Below are 25,324 nucleotides of genomic sequence, written 5' to 3'. Positions count from 1 at the left end.
GGGAGTACAGAAGGGCAGGGGAGATGCCAGGCTATGAGAAGGTGGGGTACAGAGAAGGGCAAGGGAGATTCTGGGCTTTATATGAGGGGGTTGTGGGGTATGGAAGGGAAGAGGGTATACTGGGCTTTATATGAAAGGATAAGGGGATGAGATATACTGCCTTTCTACGGTTACAATGAACGCAGAGTACATTTACAGGTATTTATTGTGTACCTGGGGCAATGGAGGGTTAAGTGACTTGCTCAGAGTCACAAGGAGCTGCAGTGGGAATAGAACCTGATTCCCCAGGTTCTCAGTCCACTGTACCAACCATTAGGCTACTCCTCCTTACCATGAGGGGTAAGGAGGGGTTATGCAAGGGCAGAGGAGGTGCTAGGCTTTACATGAGGGGGTTGGGGGTATGGAAGGGCAGGGGAGATGCTGGGTTATGAGATAAGGGGGTTGTAGGGTATGGAATGGTAGGGGAGATGCTGGGCTATGAGAATTTCTGTATCTTCCTACCTTTTTTTTGCTTTTTTATTGAATGTCTGTGCCTGCTTGGGGCTCTGAAGAACACCCTGTGCTATTGGGTGCTATATTTAGGTACTAGGTAAAAGTTTATAACACCTTAAATCCGGAGGATCTGGCTTTTTCCCAATTCTCTGCTCAACCATGTCTCCGCACCCTCTGCTGCCATGGCCTGCTTTGCGCTGGCTTTTCCTTCTCAGGAACGTAAGCATTTTGCTTCCTTCACATTAAAGTTGAATCTGGAGGCCTGCCACTGAACATCCCCAGGTAGGTTCATTCTTAGCAATAAAGTCAGATCTAGAGGAGACTTTCAGATCCACCTTTAATGTGAAAAAAAAACTGCCAAGACTTTAGGATAATCCAAGGTACAGCAAGGCCTCGCTGAGGATCCAGGGATGTGTGGCTGACTGGATAAAAGCCTGATTTTTTATTCAAGCCTGGGTGATATAGACTAATGGATCTGGAGTATCTGAATTTTATCTATGTCCCTATATTCATGTTTCAATGGTGGTGGTGCTAAGGGAAAGGAGGGGGTAATATTGATTGGCACCATTCTGTTCCTCCCACCCTTTCCCTGATTTACTAGGATTCATATTGATGGTCCTCATTGGGCAAGAGGTGCTTTATTTTTGTTACTTGTGTAAATGTTTGGAATATTAGTTTATAGATGCATACACACTAGTATGCTGTGTCCACTATTCGGCAAATAACCACTTAACTCACATGGCATGTCTTTGCGGAATATATTTAAACACAGTGTCCCACCAATTTTTAACATTTCATGGGTATCCAAATAATTGATTTGTGGATTTTAATTGGGAGTAGAAAGTAATCTTGCATTTTGCTCTCTACAGTAGACAATGCCTTTTTATTTTTATTTCTCCTGTGTTGTTCTGCTTATAGAGAATATAATTTCTCAGTATTCCCTGTTCTAATTTTTGGTTCCTTATTCTATACTTGGAGAAGGTTGATCTGTGTTCTGCATGTGTCCACAGTGAGAGATTTTGCTGGTATATAGTTTGTGTGGGGATCCATAAGAGTCTGGCTTTTCCAATAGGAAGCATATTGCTGTTCTGTATTTTTACTGCTGTTTTTATAAATGAGCAGTTATTGATATTTGTGTGTTCAGAATTGGTGCTGTTAAGTTTGCTATATGGGCTCTGAGAAGCATCTTTGCAGGATTTACTGTTATTTCATAAAGTATGTAGCAGTGAACAGTTTCTATGTTGCTATTATTGAGATGCTGTCAGAATCTCTGGTGAGCGCTGGGTACAGGAAGCGCTGACAGATTCAAAACTTCTGTTTGTGCATGTGACTCCTTCTTCCCATGGTGTCATTACATTAGTATTTAAGTACATAAGTATTGCCATACTGGGACAGACCCAAAGTCCATCAAGCCCAGAATCCTGTTTCCAACAGTGGCCAATCCAGGTTACAAGTACCTGGCAAGATCCCAAAACAGTAGAATACATTTTATGCTGCCTATCCTAGAAATAAAGCACTGGATTTTCCCCAAGATCACTGTTGTAATTCTATTTACTATGTAAGCCGCATTGAACCTGCTATGTGTGGGAAAGCGTGGGGTACAAATGTAATTAATAATAATAATAATGGCTTATGGATTTTTCTTTTAGGAAGTTATCCAAATGTTTTTTAAACCCCCACTAAGCTAACTGCTTTTACTACATTCTCTGGCAACGAATTCCAGAGTTTAATTACACACTGAATGAAGAAATATTTTCTCCGATTTGCTTTACTTTTACTACTTTGTAGCTTTATTGCGTGCCCCCCTAGCTCCAGTATTTTTGGAAAGAGTAAACAAGTGATTCACATCTACCCGTTCCACTCCACTCGTTATTTTATAGACCTCTATCATATCTCCTCTCATTCATCTTTTCTCCAAGCTGAAGAGTCCTAACCGCTTCAGCATTTCCTCATAGCGAAGTCTTCCCATCCCCTTTATAATTTTTGTTGCCCTTTTCTGTACCTTTTCTAATTCCACTATATCTTTTTTTGAGATATGGTGACCAGAATTGCACACAATATGTGAGGTGCGGGACACCATGGTGTGACAAAGGCATTATAACGTCCTCATTTTTGTTTTCCATTCCTTTCCTAATACCTAATATTCTATTCGCTTTCTTAGCTGATGTTGCACATTAAGTAGAGGGTTTCAATGTATCATCAACGATGACACCTAGATCCCTTTCCTGGTCAGTAGCTCCTAATGTGGAACCTTGCATTACATAGCTATAGTTCAGGTTCCCACATGCATCACTTTGAATTTGCTCACATTAAACGTCATCTGCCATTTGGATGCCCAGTCTCGTAAGGGCCTCTTGTAATTTTTCACAATCCTCTTGCAATTTAATAACATTGAATAACTTTGTGTTGTCAGCAAATGTAATTACCTCACCAGTTATTCCCATCTCTAGATCATTTATAAATATGTTAAAAAGCAACGGTCCCAGAAATGGCGATCAGAGAGATTAAAATGGCCCAGAAGAGAATGGATTTGCTCCTGTTCATTCAATGTGGAAAAAGGAATAGGAGGGAACAGTAAAGCCTATCTTTCGCAAATCTCTGAAGACATATTTCTTCAACAAGGCCTACAATGAGAACCTATAGCCCCACTAATCCACTTCATCAACCCATTCAGTTATGAAAGCCCACCTTCTATAATTACCCTAATAAATACCTTCCTTCTTTCTTCCCTTAATTGATCTCTACACAATACTAACTATACCTGATATACTGGAATAACTATGTTAACAATACTATGTAAGCCACATTGAGCCTACAAATAGGTGGGAAAATGTGGGATACAAATGCAATAAATAAAAAAAGAAAGTGCTGATATGTAAACCTGTCTGACAGAAACATCTGCTAAAAGGAATAAAACCTGCTCCTATGCCTACTGTAAGAAAAAGTGGACTGTGGTATGCCATTTTTGTTTATTACAAGCACATAAGTGTTGCCAAGCCCAGAATCTGGTTTCCAACAACGGCCAATCCAGGTTACAAGTACCTGGCAAGATCCTAAAACAAGGAAGGAAAATCCACCTGGGTGGATGGACAATAAAATCCCATGGAATAAATGGAGTATGAAAAAGTGGGAAATGGACCAATAACTTCAGAGACTGGGACAGCTAGATCACATATAAAAAATGTTTTATTATAGACTCGACACAGATCTGTGTTTCGGCCACAGGCCTGCCTCAGAGTCTCAATGGCTTATCCAACAAAGTAAGTCAACTTACACAGGAAAAACTGAAACAGTCATATAAAAGACCTTAGAAAAGTCTTCCGGTTTTAACAAGCAACAGAGCGTCACGCAGTTCAGTTAGCAGTAACAATAAACAAACAAACTGACTTACTTTGTTGGATAAACCATAGAGACTCCCGAGGCAGGCCTGCGGCCGAAACACAGATCTGTGTCGAGTCTGTAATTAAACATTTTTTTTTATATATGATCCAGCTGTCCCAGTCTCTGAAGATCCTAAAACATACATTTTATGCTGCTTATCCTAGAAATACTGTCAAAAAATTAGGCGTTCTACTTATTATGTTCTCAAAACTCAGCAAACATATGCAAAAATAAAAAGTAGAGAAGTGGGTGTCACCCAGTACAATACAAATTGAATCTTGGGGATGTCTCATATATTATCATTTGGCTGTGTGTATGACAAAGTGCTCTTGTCTGTCAGCCATAACAGTCTTTAATCATTGACTACCCCCTCCATCCAGATTTGGTGAAAATATATATTAATAAGGAAAGTACTTAGGGCACACACTTATAAAACAGTAGGAAGATATCTATTTAGCTCGAGACTTACGGTTTCAACTTCCTGGTATGCCTTGTGCTCACTCTGCATTAACATAAAAATGGCGGCGGCGTTCTTTTAAAAGCCGGCACCGGAACTCCTATGTGTTTCCTGTACGTAGCTAATAGCGCGAGCGTCGACAGTAAATTAGCTGCACGCTCTCAGCTGAAACCTTACAGAAAGCACCCCCAATGCATGTATGTGTTTAAACCTCCTGGTTCAATTGTTCCTAAATTGAAAATCCAATAGGATTCACGCTGTGACAATTTTCTGTTGCGATCGCCTCCCCTCGGATGCAAGGTCACATGTTCTATAACTTGACATTTAAGCATGTCTACTGTGTGACTTTTATTATTTTAAAAGAACGCCGCCGCCATTTTCATGTTAATGCAGAGTGAGCACAAGGCATACCAGGAAGTTGAAACCGTAAGTCTCGAGCTTAGTTTTTTAGGAAGAATGTATTTAGAGATTACATATTAACTAATTTTTTGTTGTAATTTTTTGTTGTATATTGATGGTCTTGCAGGATTATCCCTTGACAAAGCAATCTGGCGAAACAGGTCCTGTCGGGATAACGAAGGTTCCTGGATGCTCCTCAATATATACATAAGACGTACAAGATAAGTTATTCTGATAATTAAACAGTGGCAGTCTAAATAGATACCTTCCTACTGTTTTATAAGTGTGTGCCCTAAGTACTTTCCTTATTAATATATATTTTCACCAAATCTGGATGGAGGGGGTAGTCAATGATTAAAGACTGTTATGGCTGACAGACAAGAGCACTTTGTCATACACACAGCCAAATGATAATATATGAGACATCCCCAAGATTCAATTTGTATTGTACTGGGTGACACCCACGTCTCTACTTTTTATTTTTGCATATCCTAGAAATAAGCAGTGGAGTTTCCCCAAGTCCATCTTAATAATGGCTTATGGACTTTTCTTTTAGGAAGCTATCCTAACCTTTTTCAAACCTCACTAAGCTAATTCCTTTTACCACATTCTCTGGCAACAAATTCCAGAGTTTAATCACATGTTGAGTGAAGAAATATTCTGATTTGTTTTAAATTTACTACTTTGTAGCTTCATTGTGTGTCCCCCTAGTCCTAGTATTTTTGGAAAGAGTAAACAAGTGATTCATGTCTACCCATTCCACTCCAATTATTTTATAGACCTCTATCATATCTCCCCTCAGCCGTCTTTTCTCCAAGCTGAAGAGTCCTAGCCGCTTCAGTCTTTTCTCATTCCACCCATTTATCATTTTCATCGCCCTTCTCTGTATCTTTTCTAATTCCACTATATGTTTTTTGAGATGTGGTGACCAGAATAGCACACAGTACTCAAGGTGCAGTCGCACCATGGAGCAATACAAAGGCATTATAATGTCCTCATTTTTGTTTTCCATTTATTTATTTGTATTTGGTATACTACCTTTTAATGGGTAAAATCAAGGTGCTTTACAATAAAATCAGATAAAAACATATGGAAAGTAAACACATAAAACAAACTTTAACTAGACTACATGAGAGGGAGAGGAGGTGAATGATACAACAATAAATTTCTAAATAGACTATGAATAAACTGGAGCTACAGCACTGATCCCACCTCATACAATGCTAACCACTAAGTATTTATGTCAGCCTGTGATATTAAAAAATTGTTGAAACAGCCAGGTCTTTAGGCCAATTTTAAATTTTCAATAAGAAGTCTCTTGTCTTAATTCAGAAGGAAGCAAATTCCATAATGTGGGGGCAATACTTCTTGAAATACTGCATTTACTTTAGTACTGTTGTATATAGCCATAGTCTTGTAAATGATAGAATCATTAAGTTGTTTGCCTGTGAAGAACAGAAGCAGAGATGGGATAAGTACTAAGTGAAGATAATGAGGTATCTCTGTATAGAAGGCCTGATGTGCCAACATCGAGATCTTATATTTAAGACATGCGGGACTGGCAACCAATGTTCAAGCAAAAGTGGAGTAACAAGTTCATGTGGTTTTAAACCATAAAGTAATCTTACTACTTTATTCTGAATTAGCTGTAGTCTTTAATCTGGTATTGAGGACTGCCTGCTAATAATGAATTGCAGTAACCCAGTCTTTTTACAGGATTTCTGCAGTTTAGCAGTGCCTGGACAGGCATATAGAGGTCAACATTCAACTTTTAGATTCTTTGTGTGGCTGAAGTAACTAGCTTAGATGACTTCAAATTACACATATATAATCTGCAGTGCTTTTCATTTAGGTAGCACCACTGAATACCCACATATAAATTGAGAATCCAAATTACAATGGGGTGGGGTGGTTTGTATATGTCAAAATGTTTTGGCTATAATTTGGTATACCAATTGGTGGTTTTGTATGTTTTATATGCTGCTAGAGACAAACAAATTAAATGTTTCAAGTTTTACCTTCTACTTTTATGGCCAGCTTGACAAAGCGAATGCTACATACCTGTAGAAGGTATTCTCCGAGGACAGCAGGCTGATTGTTCTCACTGATGGGTGACGTCCACGGCAGCCCCTCCAATCGGAAACTTCACTAGCAAAGGCCTTTGCTAGTCCTCGCGCGCCCATGCGCACCGCGCATGCGCGGCCGTCTTCCCGCCCGAACCGGCTCGTGTTCGTCAGTCCCATATGTAGCAAAACACAGACAAGGGAAGACACAACTCCAAAGGGGAGGCGGGCGGGTTTGTGAGAACAATCAGCCTGCTGTCCTCGGAGAATACCTTCTACAGGTATGTAGCATTCGCTTTCTCCGAGGAGAAGCAGGCTGCTTGTTCTCACTGATGGGGTATCCCTAGCCCCCAGGCTCACTCAAAACAACAAACATGGTCAATTGGGCCTCGCAACGGCGAGGACAAAACTGAGATTGACCTAACAACTTATTCAACTAACTGAGAGTGTAGCCTGGAACAGAATAAACATGGGCCTAGGGGGGTGGAGTTGGATTCTAAACCCCGAACAGATTCTGAAGCACTGACTGCCCGAAACGACTGTCGCGTCGGGTATCCTGCTGCAGGCAGTAATGAGATGTGAATGTGTGGACAGATGACCACGTCGCAGCTTTGCAAATCTCTTCAATAGTGGCTGACTTCAAGTGGGCCACTGACGCTGCCATGGCTCTAACATTATGAGCCGTGACATGACCCTCAAGAGCCAGCCCAGCCTGGGCGTAAGTGAAGGAAATGCAATCTGCTAGCCAATTACAAATGGTGCGTTTCCCCACAGCCACTCCCCTCCTGTTGGGATCAAAAGAAACAAACAATTGGGCGGACTGTCTGTTGGGCTGTGTCCGCTCCAGATAGAAGGCCAATGCTCTTTTGCAGTCCAATGTGTGCAGCTGACGTTCAGCAGGGCAGGAATGAGGACGGGGAAAGAATGTTGGCAAGACAATTGACTGGTTCAGATGGAACTCCGACACTACCTTCGGCAAGAACTTAGGGTGAGTGCGGAGGACTACTCTGTTATGATGAAATTTGGTGTAAGGGGCCTGGGCTACCAGGGCCTAAAGCTCACTGACTCTACGAGCTGAAGTAACTGCCATCAAGAAAATGACCTTCCAGGTCAAGTACTTCAGATGGCAGGAGTTCAGTGGCTCAAAAGGAGGTTTCATCAGCTGGGTGAGAACGACATTGAGATCCCATGACACTGCAGGAGGTTTGACGGGGGGCTTTGACAAAAGCAAACCTCTCATGAAGCGAACAACTAAAGGCTGTCCTGAGATCGGCTTACCTTCCACACGGTAATGGTATGCACTGATTGCACTAAGTTGAACCCTTACAGAGTTGGTCTTGAGACCAGACTCAGACAAGTGCAGAAGGTAGTCAAGCAGGGTCTGTGTAGGACAAGAGCGAGGATCTAAGGCCTTGCTGTCACACCAGACGGCAAACCTCCTCCATAAAAAGTAGTAACTCCTCTTAGTGGAATCTTTTCTGGAAGCAAGCAAGACACAGGAGACACCCTCTGACAGACCCAAAGAGGCAAAGTCTACGCTCTCAACATCCAGGCCGTGAGAGCCAGAAGCGCCCCTTCGTCCTGTGTGATGAGGGTCGGAAAACACTCCAATCTCCACGGTTCTTCGGAGGACAACTCCAGAAGAAGAGGGAACCCATATCTGACGCGGCCAAAATGGAGCAATCAGAATCATGGTGCCTCGGTCTTGCTTGAGTTTCAACAAAGTGTTCCCCACCAGAGGTATGGGAGGATAAGCATACAGCAGGCCTTCCCCCCAATCCAGTAGGAAGGCATCCGATGCCAGTCTGCCATGGGCCTGAAGTCTGGAACAGAACTGGCCCGGCACGGATACGTTGATGTCGGCTATGCTCTACTGGAGCCAGTCAAAAGCTCGCCCCCTGCTTTTGCTGGGGAGCCGTGGGGCCTTGCTGAGGCGCACGCTGCTGACGAGAGCGAGCGCACTGGGGCTTAGCCTGGGCCGCAGGCTGTCGAGAAGGAGGATTGTACCTACGCTTACCAGAAGAGTAGGGAACAGCCTTCCTTCCCCCATAAAAACGTCTACCTGAGGAGGTAGATGCTGAAGGCTGCCGGCGGGAGAACTTGTCGAAAGCGGTATCCCGCTGGTGGAGCTGCTCTACCACCTGTTTGGCTTTCTCTCCAAAAATGTTGTCCACTCGGCAAGGGGAGTCCGCAATCCGTTGCTGGATCCTATTCTCCAGGTCGGAGGCACGCAGCCATGAGAGTCTGCGCATCACCACACCTTGAGCAGCCCTGGACGCAACATCAAAGGTATCATATACCCCTCTGGCCAGGAATTTTCTGCACGCCTTCAGCTGCCTGACCACCTCCTGAAATGGCTTGGCTTGCTCAGGAGGGAGCTTGTCCACCAAGCCCGCCAACTGCCGCACATTGTTCCGCATATGGATGCTCGTGTAGAGCTGGTAGGACTGAATCTTGGCCATGAGCATAAAAGAATGGTAGGCCTTCCTCCCAAAGGAGTCTAAGGTTCTAGAGTCCTTGCCCGGGGGCACCGAAGCATGCTCCCTAGAACTCTTAGCCTTCTTTAGGGCCAGATCCACCACACCAGAGTCGTGAGGCAACTGAGTGCGCATCAGCTCTGGGTCCCCATGGATCCGGTACTGGGACTCGAACTTCTTGGGAATGTGGGGATTAGTTAAAGGCTTGGTCCAGTTCGCCAGCAATGTCTTTTTTAGGACATGATGCATGGGTACTGTGGATGCTTCCTTAGGTGGAGAAGGATAGTCCAAGAGCTCAAACATTTCAGCCCTGGGCTCATCCTCCACGACCACCGGGAAGGTGATGGCCGTAGATATCTCCTGGACAAAGGCCGCAAAATACAGACTCTCGGGAGGAGAAAGCTGCCTTTCAGGGGAGGGAGTGGGATCAGAAGGAAGGCCATCAGACTCCTCGTCAGAGAAATATCTGATGTCCTCCTCCTCCTCCCACGAGGCCTCACCATCGGTATCAGACACAAGTTCATGAACCTGTGTCTGAAGCCGTGCCCGACTCGACTCCGTGGAAACATGGCCACGGTGGGAGCGTCGAGAGGTAGACTCCCTCGCCAGCACCGGCGAAGCTCCCTCCGCCGACGTTGTCGGGGAGTCTTCCTGGGAGGCTGCCACAGTCGGTACCGCAAGCGGTACCGATGTCGGAGACCTCACCCCGGGCAAGGGGCCAGCTGGCGCCTCACTCGACGGTACCGGAGGCGCAAGCACCCCCGGTACCGGAGGGGAAGGGCGCAACAGCTCTCCCAGGATCTCCGGGAGAACGGCCCGGAGACTCTCGTGCAGAGCGGCTGTGGAGAAAGACATGGAAGCTGATGCAGGCGTCGAGGTCAGAGTCTGTTCCGGGCGTGGAGGCTGTTCTGGGCTGTCCAAGGCGGAGCGCATCGACACCTCCTGAACAGAGGGTGAGCGGTCCTCCCGGTGCCGATGCCTACTGGGTGCCGACTCCCTCGGCGACCCAGAGCTCTCGGTACCGATGCGGGAAGGTGACCGGTGTCGATGCTTCTTTGATTTCTTCAAACGAAGCATGTCACCGGAGCTTCCCGGTACCGATGAGGACGTAGAATCCAGCCATCTCTTCCTCGGGGCCGAGGCCGAAGAAGGTCGGTCTCGGGGGGGCTGTACCGCAGGAGCCCTCAGGGTAGGAGGAGACCCACCCGAAGGCTCACCGCCACCAGCAGGGGAATGGCCAGCCCTCACCTGCACTCCAGTTGAAGCACCACCGTCCGACGACATCAGCAACAGCGGAGGTCCCGGTACCACTGACGCCGACGCAGCCTTCCGATGTCTCGGTACCGACGATGCAGAGGGTCGAAACCTCGATGCCGTCAATGCAGTCGATGCCGAAGACGTCGATGCACTCGATGCCTCCGGTGCTGTTGTTGACGAAGAGCCCAAGAACAACACGTTCCACTGGGCCAATCTCGCTACCTGAGTCCTCTTCTGTAAAAGAGCACAAAGACTGCAGGCCTGCGGGCGGTGCCCAGCCCCCAGACACTGAAGACACAACGCGTGCCTATCAGTGAGCGAGATTACCCGGGCGCACTGGGTGCACTTCTTGAAGCCACTGGGAGACTTCGATGACATGGGCGGAAAAATCACGCCGGCGAAATCAAAATTCGCGATGGTGACGAAGGGCACCAAAAATAAGGGAGAGAGAAAAAACCCGTACCGAGGCCACAAAAAAGGTCTACCCTGAAAGCGAAAGGAAACTTACGTCGGGGAAACAAACTGGACACACGGGAAGGGACAAAGACCGAGGTCTTTTTTTTTTCTTTCAGCGAAATCGCGAAGACGCGCGAGGGTCAAGTTGAGGGGCGCGAAACGGCGGCAAAACACAACCGTCCCGAGCGCGGACAAAAGAAGACTGACGAACACGAGCCGGTTCGGGCGGGAAGACGGCCGCGCATGCGCAGTGCGCATGGGCGCGCGAGGACTAGCAAAGGCCTTTGCTAGTGAAGTTTCCGATTGGAGGGGCTGCCGTGGACGTCACCCATCAGTGAGAACAAGCAGCCTGCTTGTCCTCGGAGAATTTATATTATATACTGAGGGGGTTATTTTATAACTAGGCATCCCCTTTTAGGTACCCTAATGCCGTACAATGGGAGTCTATTCTACAATGGCATCTGGACACCCAACATCATGAATATGGAACAGTTTCAGGTTCACTGTCACTATCCCCCCACCTTGCCTTTTCCGAATCCCTCCCCCCTTGTCCTCTAGTTCTGTTTTGATTGCCTTGGTTTGCTTATTTATTTCCTATTGCACTGATGTAGTTCATTTCCAGCTATTTTGTTTTTAAATTATAAACCGCTCAGTTCTGCGAGTCAGCTTGGCCGGCATATCAAGTTTAATAAACTATAGAATACTAGCATAACCCAGAATTGTCATATCTTACATTTACTGAAAAATACAAACAAAAAAACAGAAGGGAAAACTAAGATACCTACAAAAAACCCAATCTGTGTGCAAAAAAAATCAAATCTTCATAAACAGTAATGTAATCAAGCATAATATGGAGAAAAGACCTCATTACGAATATTCTCAGATATTGTCCAGCACCTTACATTTACATACCCACAGTTACACCAGCCATAGACCTAGCGTAACTGTGGTCGCATAAATGCGGCAAGAGCATGTGCAACTTATAGCATTCTGTAAGCTTCATACTTGAAAGCTCCACCCATGTGAATACTCACTTTACACTTGCATGATATGCGACTTACAAGTATGCTTACCAATTAGTGCTTAGCCACTTTGCTGTCATTTATAGACATAAGTGTACACTTACCTATGAAAGTGTCAGCATTCTGCACATTTACACGCATAAGTGGTATGAAGTTGGAATCAGACTAAATGCAACTGCAAAAGGTAGCCGAAAAAGTTTTTTTGACAAATTTTAATATGTTTTTGCTGAATTGATGGCTGATGTTCTTAATGTATTTATTCATGATTGATGCTATTCCTCATGTTATTCGTATCTTGAGAAACTGACCGTGTTGAAACTCTCAAGACTAGTGTGGTCTACAAGTCATGGATTGGATTGGTATGTAAAAGCACAGACGCTCTTCAGCTGGATAATTTTGGATGTAGAAATGATTTCTACATCCAAAATTATACTACTACTAGTCATTTCTATAGCATTACTAGACGTACGAGGAATGTACACTAAACATGTATGACACAGTACCTGCTCGACAGAGCTTGCAATCTAATCAAGACAAACAGGACAAATAAGGGATTAGGGAATTAAGCATGTTGGAAATGATTAAAACAGAACAAGTGAACAGGAGTTAGAAGCAGCCTCAAAAAGATGGGCTTTTGGCCTAGATTTGAATATGGCCAGAGACAGATCGACTCAGGAAGACTATTTGAGGCAAGCGGTGCAGCAAGCTAAGAGGAACAGAGTCTGGAGCTGGCAGTGGAGAAGAGTACAGATAAGAGATTTATCCAGAGTTCCGGGGGAGGAGTGTAGGGAGATAGAAGAGTAGCGAGATACTGAGGAGCTACAGAGTGAATGCACTTGTTAAGTCATTAAAAGGAGTTCGAACTATATGCGGAAATGAATAGAGCGCCAATGAAGTGATTGAGAAAAGGGCTAATGTGAGCATAGTGACAATGGTGCAATATAAGATGTGCAGCAGAATTCTGAACAGATTCAAGGGGAGAAAGATGGTTTAATGGGAGATCTGCGAGAAGCAAGCCTGCTCCAAAAGGTTTCCCTTGACTCGTCTTGCCCCCCCCCCCCCCCCCCATCATTTCTTCCTGTTTACGCATGGGCAGGATGAGTCACAGGGAAAGATTTAGAGCAGGCCACAGGCCAACAGTGAATTGCTGCTGCTACCACCAGGTACCAAATAGAACACCAGCTTTTAGGTAGCTTGGTGGGGGGGTGGGGCACAGGAGAGTGGATGCTCACCAGGATGGGGGGAGGAGCGATGCTGGACCCGGAGGTAGATGGGAGGACGAGGGAGATACTGGAAAACGGGAGGGGAGGGAGAGATGTAGGACTGCGGGAAGGACTATGGCATCTGCTATCTTATATTTCATTTTGTGTAACAAGTTTTTACGCTCTTTAATCTCACACAGTTCTAAATAAGTCAGATTTAATAAAAGATTTAACTCAACATGAGTAAATCAATATCAGCTTTAGTGATGGGGAGAAAGAGAGAGATAATAGATCTGGGGGTGGAGGGGAAGGAAAAAGATACTAGATAACGGGAGTGAAAAAAAGAGGGAGAGATGATGGATATGGGGACAAGAGAGAGAGAAATAATTGGTCCTAGTGGTGACAGCCCAATGCCAGCTGTCCAACCAGATATTCAATGCTACGCCGTATCTGGCAACCGGCATAGAATATCCAGTTTCATTTTTGTCTGCGGCAACTTAACTGGTTAAGCTGATATTTAGTGCTAACTGGTTAGCTATTTATATGACCTATATTAACTGCCAAACAGTCAGTTTGGCACTGAATATCAACGCCTAATCGGATACATCATGCATAGCTGGTTAGCTACTAACCGTTAAACCACAAATATTCAGCAGAGGTAACTGGTTATCTCCCACTGAATATACACAGTTAGGCACTAAAATGCTATTTAACCAGCCAAAAGCCATTCCTGGCGGGTTAAATAGTCTTGAATATCAGCCAGTAAGAGTCTTGTGTACAATGACAGTACAAACCAGAGATCACACCAAACAGTAAACTTGATAATAAAAGTACCAGCATAGCTTACCATCCAAAGTGCACAGGGCAAACAGGCCTGATTTGAAGTCTCCAGCACCAGACCCTGTAAAAAAGATGAGAAATGTGAAGTGGAAAGAGCTAGTTAGAGTAGGCATGTTGAAACTCCTATCACCACACAAGAGACAAACAGGTACATTTTCCACAGCCAAAAAAAAGTGTTGACACTGAATTCTGTGGATTAGATGAAATAAAAGTCTCACTTATTACCCCCCGCCCCCCACCACCAAATCAAAATACATTCCACAAACTTGGAAGTTTAATATTTCTTTGAGGGTCATTAATATACAAAGAGCCACATTTCTCACTTCACTTTCTTGACATTACCTAGCTTATCACTGATAATTCATAGTAAAATGGCCTTCAAGGAGGCTAAGTGTCAAGGTACTGAATGGAAATTACAAGCATTCCTCTGCTTCTACTACATTGTGTGAGTTTGGAAAAGTCACTAAATATCTAAGCTTACCTACCATTTTTAATTTAAATTTTTAACTTGGGAATTTGTAAGCTTTTATAATCACTATATTTGACATTCCCTTCTGTGTTCTGGTTGAACAGTGTTTTGGAAACATATTGCTGTGTTACTCATTTCCCTTCCTTTTCGTTTATTTAATGTTTTTGCTGTTGTTGTCTTAGCCATTGGTTTTAGTACTGGTAAACTTAATTTTGCATTGTAAACTGCTTTGATATGGCGGTATAAAAAGTATACAAATAAATAAATCAAGTGGATAATAAAGCAAAGCTTAATACAGGGCTCAACAAACCCTAGGCGCCAGGTCACCATGGCAACTGGATTAAAAAAAAAAAAAAAAAAATCAGACCTGGTGTCTAGTTTTGCCAGCACAAAACAAGGCAGTGGGCAGTTTGGTTGGCTCTGCAGAAAGCAAGCATCAACAGCAGCAGGCTCTCTCTTCTCTTCGCTCTACCTCCCACTGCAGAATGTCTGACGCATGCATGCATAGGCTTTATTGATAACTAGTAAAACATGTCCATTTCTCACACAAATGAAACGGGCACTAACAAGGTTATCCTCCAAGTTCCAGCTTAACCCCCTCGCTCCCCCCCCTCTCATCCGAGTTACAGGCCCCCTTCCCTCTCCTCAGAGTTCCAGGCCTCCCTCCCTCCCTCTCCTTCCAGGCCCCCCTCTCTCCCTCTCCTCTGTTCCAGGCCCCCCTCCTCCTCCCCCTTCTCCTCTGAGTTCCAGGCCCCCTCTCTCTCTTCTCCGAGTTCCAGGCCCCCTCTCTCTCTTCTCCGAGTTCCATGCCCTCGCCCTACCTACCTCCCTCTCCTCCGAGTTCCATGCCCCCTCCCCTCCCTCCCTACCTCTCCACTGAGTTCCAGGCCCCTCCTCTTCCTTTCCTCCCCTCCTTCTCTCCTTTTCCTCCCCTCCGAGTTCCATGCCCCCCTCTCCTCCGAGTTCCAGACCCCCGCGCCTCCCTCCTTCTCTCTCCCCTGCGAGTGCAAGCCCGACCTGCATTGCCCACCCTCTTCTCCCAGTCCTCCGCCTGCCCCTCGCCTTACTGCGTGCCGCCCAGAATTTAAAAGTTCTTACCTTGGGGTCCGGCAGCAGCAGTGAAAGGCGAGCAGGCACGGCGCTTCAGCCTGCCTTCCCTTCCATCTCAGCTCTGCCTCTGGTCCCGCCCTCATTTCCTGTTTCCGAAAGGGTGGGACCAGAGACAGAGCTGTTTCTGGAAGGGCCAATATACAGCAATACTAGAAAAACAGAAATGGAAATTCAAGATATCAGAGATGCATATTTCCCAAAGGAGAAGGAAAGAACTCTGTCAGTATAATCAGGCTTTGTTGAACAGGGGGATTCAAGCAAGAAATTGGTTTCCCACCAAGCTGGTTATTACTGCGGATGGTCGGAGAAGATTTCTACAGTCTGAGAAGGAGATCCAGATATTTCCAAAAAGTTTGGATTTTACTTGAATACAAATGAAGGATTCCATCAGGGAACCCAAGATAAGTTCCGCGTTACCTGCTGCTTTTAAGAAAGCGGTTCCATCTTCTAAACTTCAGCGAAACTGGAAAACGGATACCCAAGTTGAGATCCAGTCAGTTGTTGTACCTTCTGTGCAGCTGCCTTTAGGGCATCAATTCTTTCGGGCTCCTCCTAACCCTTCGGGAGAGGAGGATCAGTTGAGCTTGTCATCTGTGAGTTCTGTACAAGGAACGGAGGTGGAGACAGAGGGTCACGCAGAAAGTGTACTACATGAAGAAGTGGAAATTCCAGGCTCTTGAATTGTTTTTTCTTGGTTTCTGCTGGTGAAGAAGTTTGCAGCTGCTCATGTTCTGTTTCTATGTGATAAGAGTATACTGTTTGTGTTCTTTCATATATCTTCTTTTCATGTTATCTCAATTCAGTAGATGCTGTGGGTGTAATATTTCTCATATGTGGAGGTGGGTGAGGGAGTGGGGGAAGCTGGTCACTGAGGAAGATTTGAAACTGTTTCTGAGGATTTTGGGGAGGGGTTGTAGAAGCAGGAGGGGTAGGGATTGGAGTGGTGGGTGGGTTTGATGGGGAAGCGTTTTTTTATTTGGGTATCAGGGTGGATGTGTTATGAGTATGGGTGGGATATGGTGGAATACGTTTTGGGATTGGTGTGATGGGGAGCTGGGGGGGGGGGTTAAAATAGCCACGTTGGAGGCCTTAATAGCCCTAATAAAACGCATGCGTGTGTTGAGACACTTGGGATCCCTTCAGTTTGACCTGGAACTGATGCAAGAAACTAAATTAACTCAGGGAGATTCCTTTCATCTTCAGAGGAAAGACTGGATAGTTCTCCAGGCCTCTGCTGCTGAGTCAAAGAAAAGAGGGGTATCTACTATTATCAGAAAGTCCATCCCTTTTATACAATATGCCCAGGGAGGGGATGCTTTGGGACACATGGCATGGGTGACTGGTAAAGTGGATACATGGGACTGTACAACAGTTTATATGCTCCTAATAGGATGGAAGATAGGTACTTTTGCAGGACCCTTAGGAATATCCAATCACATATAGTGGGTGACTTAATTCTTGCTGGGGATATGAATTGTATTTATTTATTTATTGTGAACATTTATATCCCGCATAATCCCACCAAGGCAGACTCTATGTAGCTTACAATGTTTGAGGAAAGAGTACAACATAATAGTACAAGTGCAAAGCAGAGAATAAAGTACATGAGGGGAAGAGAGGGAAACAGCAGGGGAAAGGAAGGCGGAGATGCAGATGATCAAGCAGCTGAGGATCACATAGGTAGATCTTCAGGGATTTCTTGAATAGTCTGTGATCGGTAGTCTCTTTTAACGTTGATGGCAGAGCATTCCAGTAACGGGGACACTGGAAGCAAAATGAAGAGGCAAAGAGCAGCTTGTATCTTAAGTTCCTGCAGTTAGGAAAGTGGAGATTGAGATAGGTGCGGAACGACTTCTCGGAATTTCTGGGCAGGAGGTCGATCAGGCTGAACATATAGACTGGAGCGTCCCCATATACAATCTTGTGGGTAAGAGCACAGACTTTGAATTCAAATCCGTTCTTTGATCAGGAGCCAGTGGAGCTTCTCACAAAAGGGCGTTGCTGCCTCAAATCGAGATTTGCCAAATAGCAGCCTCGCCGCCGTGTTCTGCGCTGTTTGGAGTTTCTTAAGGGTGTGCTCCGTACAACTGGTGTAAATTCCATTGCAGTAGTCGAATTGGCTCAAGACGAGGGAATGGATTAGTGTCCTAAATAGGGCAAATGGTAGGTACTGCTTGATACGCCTAAGGGACCTCATGGAAAGGAACATTCGCTTCGTAACTGACGTGACTTGAAGCTCAAGAATCAAATGGGAATCCAGAATGACCCCAAGGAGTTTCAAACTTGCTGCGACAGGAATGGAGAAGTTCTGCGCAGTAACCATGCCCGGTATAGACTTGTTGAATTAGGAAAGGTGGATAGATCAAATGATTCTAGCAGGGAGACACACAGAGAAGGCAAGGATCTTTGAGAAACCTTGTGTAGGTATTCTCTGTAAGATGTTTACAGACTGCAGAATCCAGGGTGTATAAAATATACATATGATTTGGGTAAATATAATACGTATTCTAGACTAGATCATATTTTTACAGAGCAAAAAACCGTGCATCATTTGTCTAATTTGACTCTTTACCGAATTCTGATATTAGATCATGTGACAGTAACAGGGGTATTACAAACAGCGAAGTCTAATAGGATGTTGATGTTTGAAGCTCGGAGAGCAAATATAGATCTCTTGCAATCCTCTGAGATGCAGCAAGTTCTCCAAAAGCACTGGACAGAATATTTGGCCACAAATAAAACAGAGGATGTTAGTTTAGCTATGGTCTGGGATGCTGACAAGGTGTATATGCGGGGAGTGCTTATTAAACACACAGCCGATAAAACTGATCAGACCTTGCTAAAAAAAACCTGCACAGTCTCAGCGCATTCATGAAGCAGACCCCCTCCTCTGATGGGTATGCACAAATGTTAACCCTGAAAAGACAACTTGATGCTCTGGATGTTGTTAAAATTCAATATTTACTATGCCACATAAAAAGAGAATGGGAAGGGGGCAACAAAGTTGGAATGTTACTATGCTACATAAAAAGAGAATGGGAAGGGGGCAACAAAGTTGGAAAACTCTTGGCCTGGCAACTAAGACAGCAACAGAATTCCAGATGGGTAAAGAAAATACTGGGAAGGCAGGAGGAGAGTAAATTCTATTACCAGGAGATAGCTGCAGAATTGGCTGATTTTTTTAAAAAAACTTTAAATTCTTCAGAATTGAATTACTGCATATGTTAAGGAGGCTGCCATTCCGCAGGTGACAGATGCTGATAACAGTAAACTTAATGCTCCCATTTCTAGCCAGGAGGTAGCTACAGTTATTACTCATCTTCGGAAAGGCAAGAATCCTGGGCTTGATGGATTTCTGGGAGAATACTACAAAGTACGTTCAGGGGAGGTGGCAGGGCCTCTGGCAGATACCTGCAATCACATTTAGGCTGGTGGATTCCTGCCCTCAGGAAGGCCAGGATTGAGTTTTCTAAATCTATCACATATAAGACATGATAAGAACAGAAGTACTGCAATACTGGGACAGACCGAAGGTCCATCAAGCCCAGAATCCTGTTTCCAACAGTGGTCAATGCAGGTCACAAGTACCGGGCAGGATCACAAAACAGTACAATACATTTATGCTGCTTATTCTAGAAATACAAAAATACAAAAAAAACACAAAAAAATGGCTACACTTAATCTCAAAAAGACTTTGTATAACTACACAATATAGGTCAGATTAAGATCTATTGCAGTAGAAAACTAGTAGGCTGCAGAGGTTATCTCATAGTTTCTCAACGTCCATATATACCATTTGTTGGTCTGGTTCTAGGGACTATGTATGTTTCTAATCATTGATAGCCTCCAGCCAACCAGTAGTACAAAAAGTACTCATGTACATATACAAACTTAAATCAAAATATGTACTACTGGTCAAATGAATATTTCAAAAATTCAACATTATTGCAAAAAAACGCAAGTAATGCATTAAAGGTACTTAGCTTGCGGGCTCCAGGTTCTATCTTATTGTTTTCTGAAGCTGGAGTTTCCCGAATTCCATCATAGCTTGGTAAAGTTTAACTGGCAACTCCGATACCGTAGTGCGCCCGACAGGACCCTGTTTCGCGGTCTCTGGCTTTGTCAAGGGCATAAATCAAGTATTATCAGCTGAAATCGAATTGTTGCCAGTTAAACTTTACCAAGCTATGATGGAATTCGGGAAACTCCAGCTTCAGAAAACAATAAGATAGAACCTGGAGCCCGCAAGCTAAGTACCTTTAATGCATTACTTGCGTTTTTTTGCAATAATGTTGAATTTTTGAAATATTCATTTGACCAGTAGTACATATTTTGATTTAAGTTTGTATATGTACATGAGTACTTTTTGTACTACTGGTTGGCTGGAGGCTATCAATGATTAGAAACATACATAGTCCCTAGAACCAGACCAACAAATGGTATATATGGACGTTGAGAAACTATGAGATAACCTCTGCAGCCTACTAGTTTTCTACTGCAATAGATCTTAATCTGACCTATATTCTAGAAATAAGCAGTGGATTTTCCCCGTCCATTTTAATAATGGTCTATGGACTTTTCCTTTAGGAAGCCATCCAAACCTTTTTTAAACCCCGCTAACTGTTTTTACTACATTCTCTGGCAACAAATTCCAGAGTTTAATTACATGTTGAGTGAAGAAATACTTTCTCAGATTCGTTTTAAATTTATTATTTTCTAGCTTCATTGCGTGCCCACTAGTCTTAGTATTTCTGGAAAGAATAAACAAGCGATTCATGTCGACCCTTTCCACTCCACTCATTATTTTATAGACCTCTATCATATCTCCCCTCAGCAATCTCTTCAAGCTGAAGAGCCCTAGCCACTTTAGCCTTTCCTCATAGGGAAGTCATTCCATCCCCTTTATCATTTTTTGTCGCCCTTCTCTGTACCTTTTCTAATTCCACTATATCTTTTTTGAGACGCAGTGACCAGAATTGAACACATATTCCAGGTGCGGTTGCACCATGGAGCAAAACAAAGGCATTATAACATCCTCATTTTTGTTTTCCGTTCCTTTTCTAATAACACCTTACATTCTATTTGCTTTCTTAGCCGCTGCACACTGAGCAGAGGGTTTCAACTTATCAACAATAATGCCTAGACACCTTTCCCGGTCGGTGACTCATGTGGAACCTTGCATTACATAGCTATAATTCGGGTTTCTCTTTCCCAGATTGTACTTGCTCACAATAAATGTCATCTGCCATTTAGACGCCCAGTATCGTAAGGTCCTCTTGTAATTTTTCACAATCCTCTTGTGAGTTAACAACTTTAAATAACTTTGTGTCATCAGCAAATTTAATTACCTCACTAATTACTCCCATCTCTAGATCATTTATAAATATGTTAAAAAGCAGCGGTCCCAGCACAGACTCCTGGGGAATACAGATGGTTTTGTCCATCAATTCTTTCACATCTTCCTGAGATATACCATTGATCAGACAACCCTCTAAATAGAGGAAACATGTGCACCCTCGGGTATGCAAAGATATGCTACAACCATGGCTAGACATTTGGGGATAATATTCAAAGCCATTTCTGCAGCTAAAAACAGTGCTTTATCTGTGGAAATAGGTTTTTATAACATTGCCTGCCCTGTTTTGGGGATAAAATATGCAGGTAATGCCATTTTGTACCTTCTGTAGGGAGACATTCCTGAGGTAGGATTTCAAATTACATATACACACACCTGAAAACTATATATTTTTAATCAGAAAAATTATCTGCAAAAATTAAAAGGGAGAAGGTTCAAAACGAAAATTATATGTATGCATTTACTTTGAACATCCTGCAAAGTCTGAGAAGTTTTGTCTCCTACATCAAATTACCTCCTTTGAGAATACGTATGTGTTAATGCTAGGCCAAACAGCATTACACAAATTGGAGGTAGGGTTTTCTATGAAAAATCCGAGATACATCCAAGTCACAAGCAGTATCTCTATGTTAAGTATAAGCATCCTTTAAATCCAGACAGCACAGCTAGTCTTCTTTTAATAGAAACAGGATTAAGTCACCTTGGGAAACCATCATGCACTTCCCATTTATCAAGCATTTGTTCATGGCTCAATTCCAGGATGGGACAGAGTCCTATTTTGGTATTATTAAATACTTGAAATAAAACCCTTGACCTTTTTCTCATGGTGTGATGGGCTTTACTGCTTTAGCTTAGAAAAGTTAATGCTAAAAAGTAGACCAAGAACCTCATGAAGAAGGTGAGGGGGTACTTTGGTTGGATTTCTAATAAACCAAGTCTGCATCCATTCTGCACCATACTGAACACAACTGTCTGAGGTTATTTGACGCTAAGAGTTTATATAAAATATTTTTCTTCCTTCTTTTCAGGTATGTTCCCAGGAATGGTTATTGGGATATTAGCTATGCTCTCCTGAACCCAATCTTCTTTTGTCCGGGGAAAGAGTAGGGTCCCTATTGCTAAGGGGGGGGGGGGGAGAAGATGAAGGATAATGTTTTTTAAGTAGACAGAAATGACTCCTCAGCCCCTTCCCCAAAGCAAGTAACTCCTCATTGACATTAAGGGTAGGAGAGAACAGAAGTTTTACTTGATTCACTGCTTCTTTGACCTTCTCTCTAAAGAGGTTATTTCTCTTGCAGAGGAAGTCAGTGTTTATGTTTTATGGTGGCTTTGTATACCACCTTTCAAAGTAAAAACAAAGCTGTTTACAATCTATAAAAATCTGGAATTAAGAAAGGGATTACAAATTCAGTATAGGACAGTAAGACAAAAGAGAAATAAGGGAATAAGAGAACAACTTAAAAAGTTGCGTCTTCTGTGAGAGGATTCCAATGAACTGATGTCTGCACCATATCACTACAGTCCCAAGAAGGCCTGAACTTTGGCTAAGACTGTTCAGAGCAAATACTATCTGGAAGGGCATTCCAATGGAAGGACTGGATGGAAAATCAGCAACCAGCGCATTTCTGGCCTAAGATCAAAGGCCTACATATACCAATACCAATGCAAAGGCTCTTGATGCTGTCTCAGAGGTTGACCAGATCAACTGTTTGCTAGATTCTTTACTGTGTCCATCAGTTGACAAAGTCTGTCATGCTTCTCTTGAGGCAGTCTGACATATGCTTTACCACATATATTAGCGCCCATAAAGAGCTGGTAAAACGTGACCAAAATTCACATTGTAAAAATATTATAAAACAAAAATATGAGAAATAGCTGTCAGTATCAATATAGGGAAAGAGTGAGGCCAAATGCTGGATGGATGTGTGGAGAAGAGATTGGGGGGGGGGGGGGGGGGAGACAAATGCTGGATGTATGTGTGGAGGAGAGAGTGGGGACAATAAATGTTAGGTATTATTAGGAAATGAATGGAAAATAAAAATGAGGACATTATAATGCCTTTGCATCATTCAATGGTGTGCAATTATGGTCACTGTATCTCAAAAAATATATAGTGGAATTAGAAAAGGTACAGAGAAGGGTGACAATAATGATAGAGGACTGGATGACGTCCCTATGAGGAAAGGCTAAAGCGGCTACAGTTCTAAATCTTGGAGAAGAGATGGCTGAGGGGAGATATGATAGAGGTCTATAAAATAATGAGTAGAGTGGAACAGGTAGTCTTCATGCCCATCAAAGCTAAAGCTTACTGCACACTCTGGATTGCTAGAGAGCCTTAGCCTTCTGTCTTGAGTGGACTAAAGCACATAGATTGTCTACCCAGCCTAGTTGGCTAGCAGACTATTGGGCTCATTTTCAAAACAGAAGGAGGTCGAAAAAGTGGTCTAAAAGCGAGAGATGTTTTTCTTAGCAGGAAATGTCCAAATAGGATAATCAAACCAACAACAAAAAAAAAAAGGTCTAAATCACTAGTGCGTCCTTGGCCGGTTTTATGGAATGAACATCTCCAGCGCATAACATAGTAACATAGTAGATGACGGCAGAAAAAGACCTGCACGGTCCACCCAGTCTGCCCAACAAGATAAACTCACATGTGCCATTTTTTGTGTATACCTTACCTTGATTTGTACCTGTCTTTTTCAGGGCACAGACCGTATAAGTCTGCCCAGCACCATCCCCGCCTCCCAACCACCAGCCCCGCCTCCCACCACCGGCTCTGGCACAGACCGTATAAGTCTGCCCAGCACTATCCCCACCTCCCAACCACAAGCCCTGCCTCCCACCACCAGCTAAGCTTCTGGGGATCCCTTCCTTCTGAGGAGGATTCCTTTATGTTTATCCAATGCATGTTTGAATTCCGTTACCGTTTTCCTCTCCACCACCTCCCGCGGGAGGGCATTCCAAGCACCCACCACTCTCTCCGTGAAAGAATACTTCCTGACATTTTTCTTGAGTCTGCCCCCCTTCAAACTCATTTCATGTCCCCTCGTTCTACCGCCTTCCCCTCTCCGGAAATTTGGGTTTCTGCCAGGTACTTGTGACCTGGCTTAGCCACTGGAAAACAGGATACTGGGCTAGATGGACCATTGGTGTGACCCAATATAGCTACTCTTATGTTGTTAAATACTGGATGGATATGTGGAAGAGAAGAGAGAGAGAGGGCAAATGCTGGATGGATGTGTGGGAGAGAAGGCAAATACTGGACGGATGTGTGTGTGTGGGGGGGGGGGGGGAGAGAGAGAGAGAGAGAGAGAGAGAAATACTGGATGGATGTGTGGAGGAGAGAGAGGGCAAATGCTGGAAACTGGGGCCAAAACAATTGGGAAAAAGTATGTGGCCAGACAACCATAATTTTATTTTTAGTTTAAGATAAAGTAGTGTGGCAGCTGTGTTAATTTTTTTTATTTGTAGTTGTTAATTTGTAATATAGTGAATGGAATATGTCCGTTTTTGAAATTTATGTCTGCTATCTTTATAGCATTAGAAATGGAAAATATTTTTGTTTTTCTGGTGTTATTCTGCATGCCAGAGTCTGGCTTTGGAGGGTTTCAGCTGAATTTTTATCTACATATTTTATTGGCTTATGGTCACTCTTAGGGGTTCATTTGTTGGATCTAGGGACTTGTGTACTATTTTCATTGTTGCTTTTTATATACTCCATGGCTGGTCAAATGGGTTTGGCTACTGTGTGGTGTGGGTACTATAGGGGTGCAGCCATAGATAGTGACCCTGCCCTTAAGGTAGGCCCTGTATGAGTACCTACAAAAAAAGCACCGAGAAAAAGTGAATCTATTTAACAAAGCTTCACTGGTAATGAGTTCCACAGTTTAGGGCCCATTACATGGAATGGTAAAATTATGTATCATACCTGATAATTTTCTTTCCATTAATCATAGCTGATCAATCCATAGACTGGTGGGTTGTGTCCATCTACCAGCAGGTGGCGATAGAGAGCAATCCTTTTGCCTCCCTATATGTGGTCATGTGCTGCCGGAAACTCCTCAGTATGTCGATATCAAAGCTCCATCCGCAGGACTCAGCACTTAGAGAATTACACCCACAAAGGGACACTCTGCCCAGCTCACCACCGCCGAAACGGGGGAGGGGAATCCATCCAGCTCATCCCCGTGGAGCGGGGGAGGGACACCACACCCGCCGATGCGGGGGGATCTGGCTTATCCTGCAACTGCAACCGTGGGAGGAGCTGACTGACCCCAACACCGCCGAAGCGGGAGGGGTACAAAGCTGCCCTACAGCCGGGACATAGAAATCCCTGACCGCAA

At 43.9% G+C, this 25,324-nt stretch overlaps 1 protein-coding gene across 2 annotated transcripts in view; it reads right to left on the bottom strand.

Moving 5' to 3' along the window:
* The window catches only part of ITFG2 (integrin alpha FG-GAP repeat containing 2), a 272,555-nt gene that overhangs the window by 75,126 nt on the left and 172,105 nt on the right, over window positions 1-25,324 (bottom strand). For both annotated transcript variants that reach the window (XM_030214748.1, XM_030214747.1), the window contains exon 8: window positions 14,054-14,107. In XM_030214748.1, coding sequence (XP_030070608.1) covers window positions 14,054-14,107 — 54 coding nt within the window. The remainder of the gene's footprint in view (window positions 1-14,053; window positions 14,108-25,324) is intronic.

The sequence above is a fragment of the Microcaecilia unicolor genome, chromosome 9, assembly GCF_901765095.1.
Source record: "Microcaecilia unicolor chromosome 9, aMicUni1.1, whole genome shotgun sequence".
NCBI lineage: Eukaryota > Metazoa > Chordata > Amphibia > Gymnophiona > Siphonopidae > Microcaecilia > Microcaecilia unicolor.
Note: the sequence above shows the minus strand (reverse complement) of the source record. Positions and strands in the feature narration are given on the sequence as shown.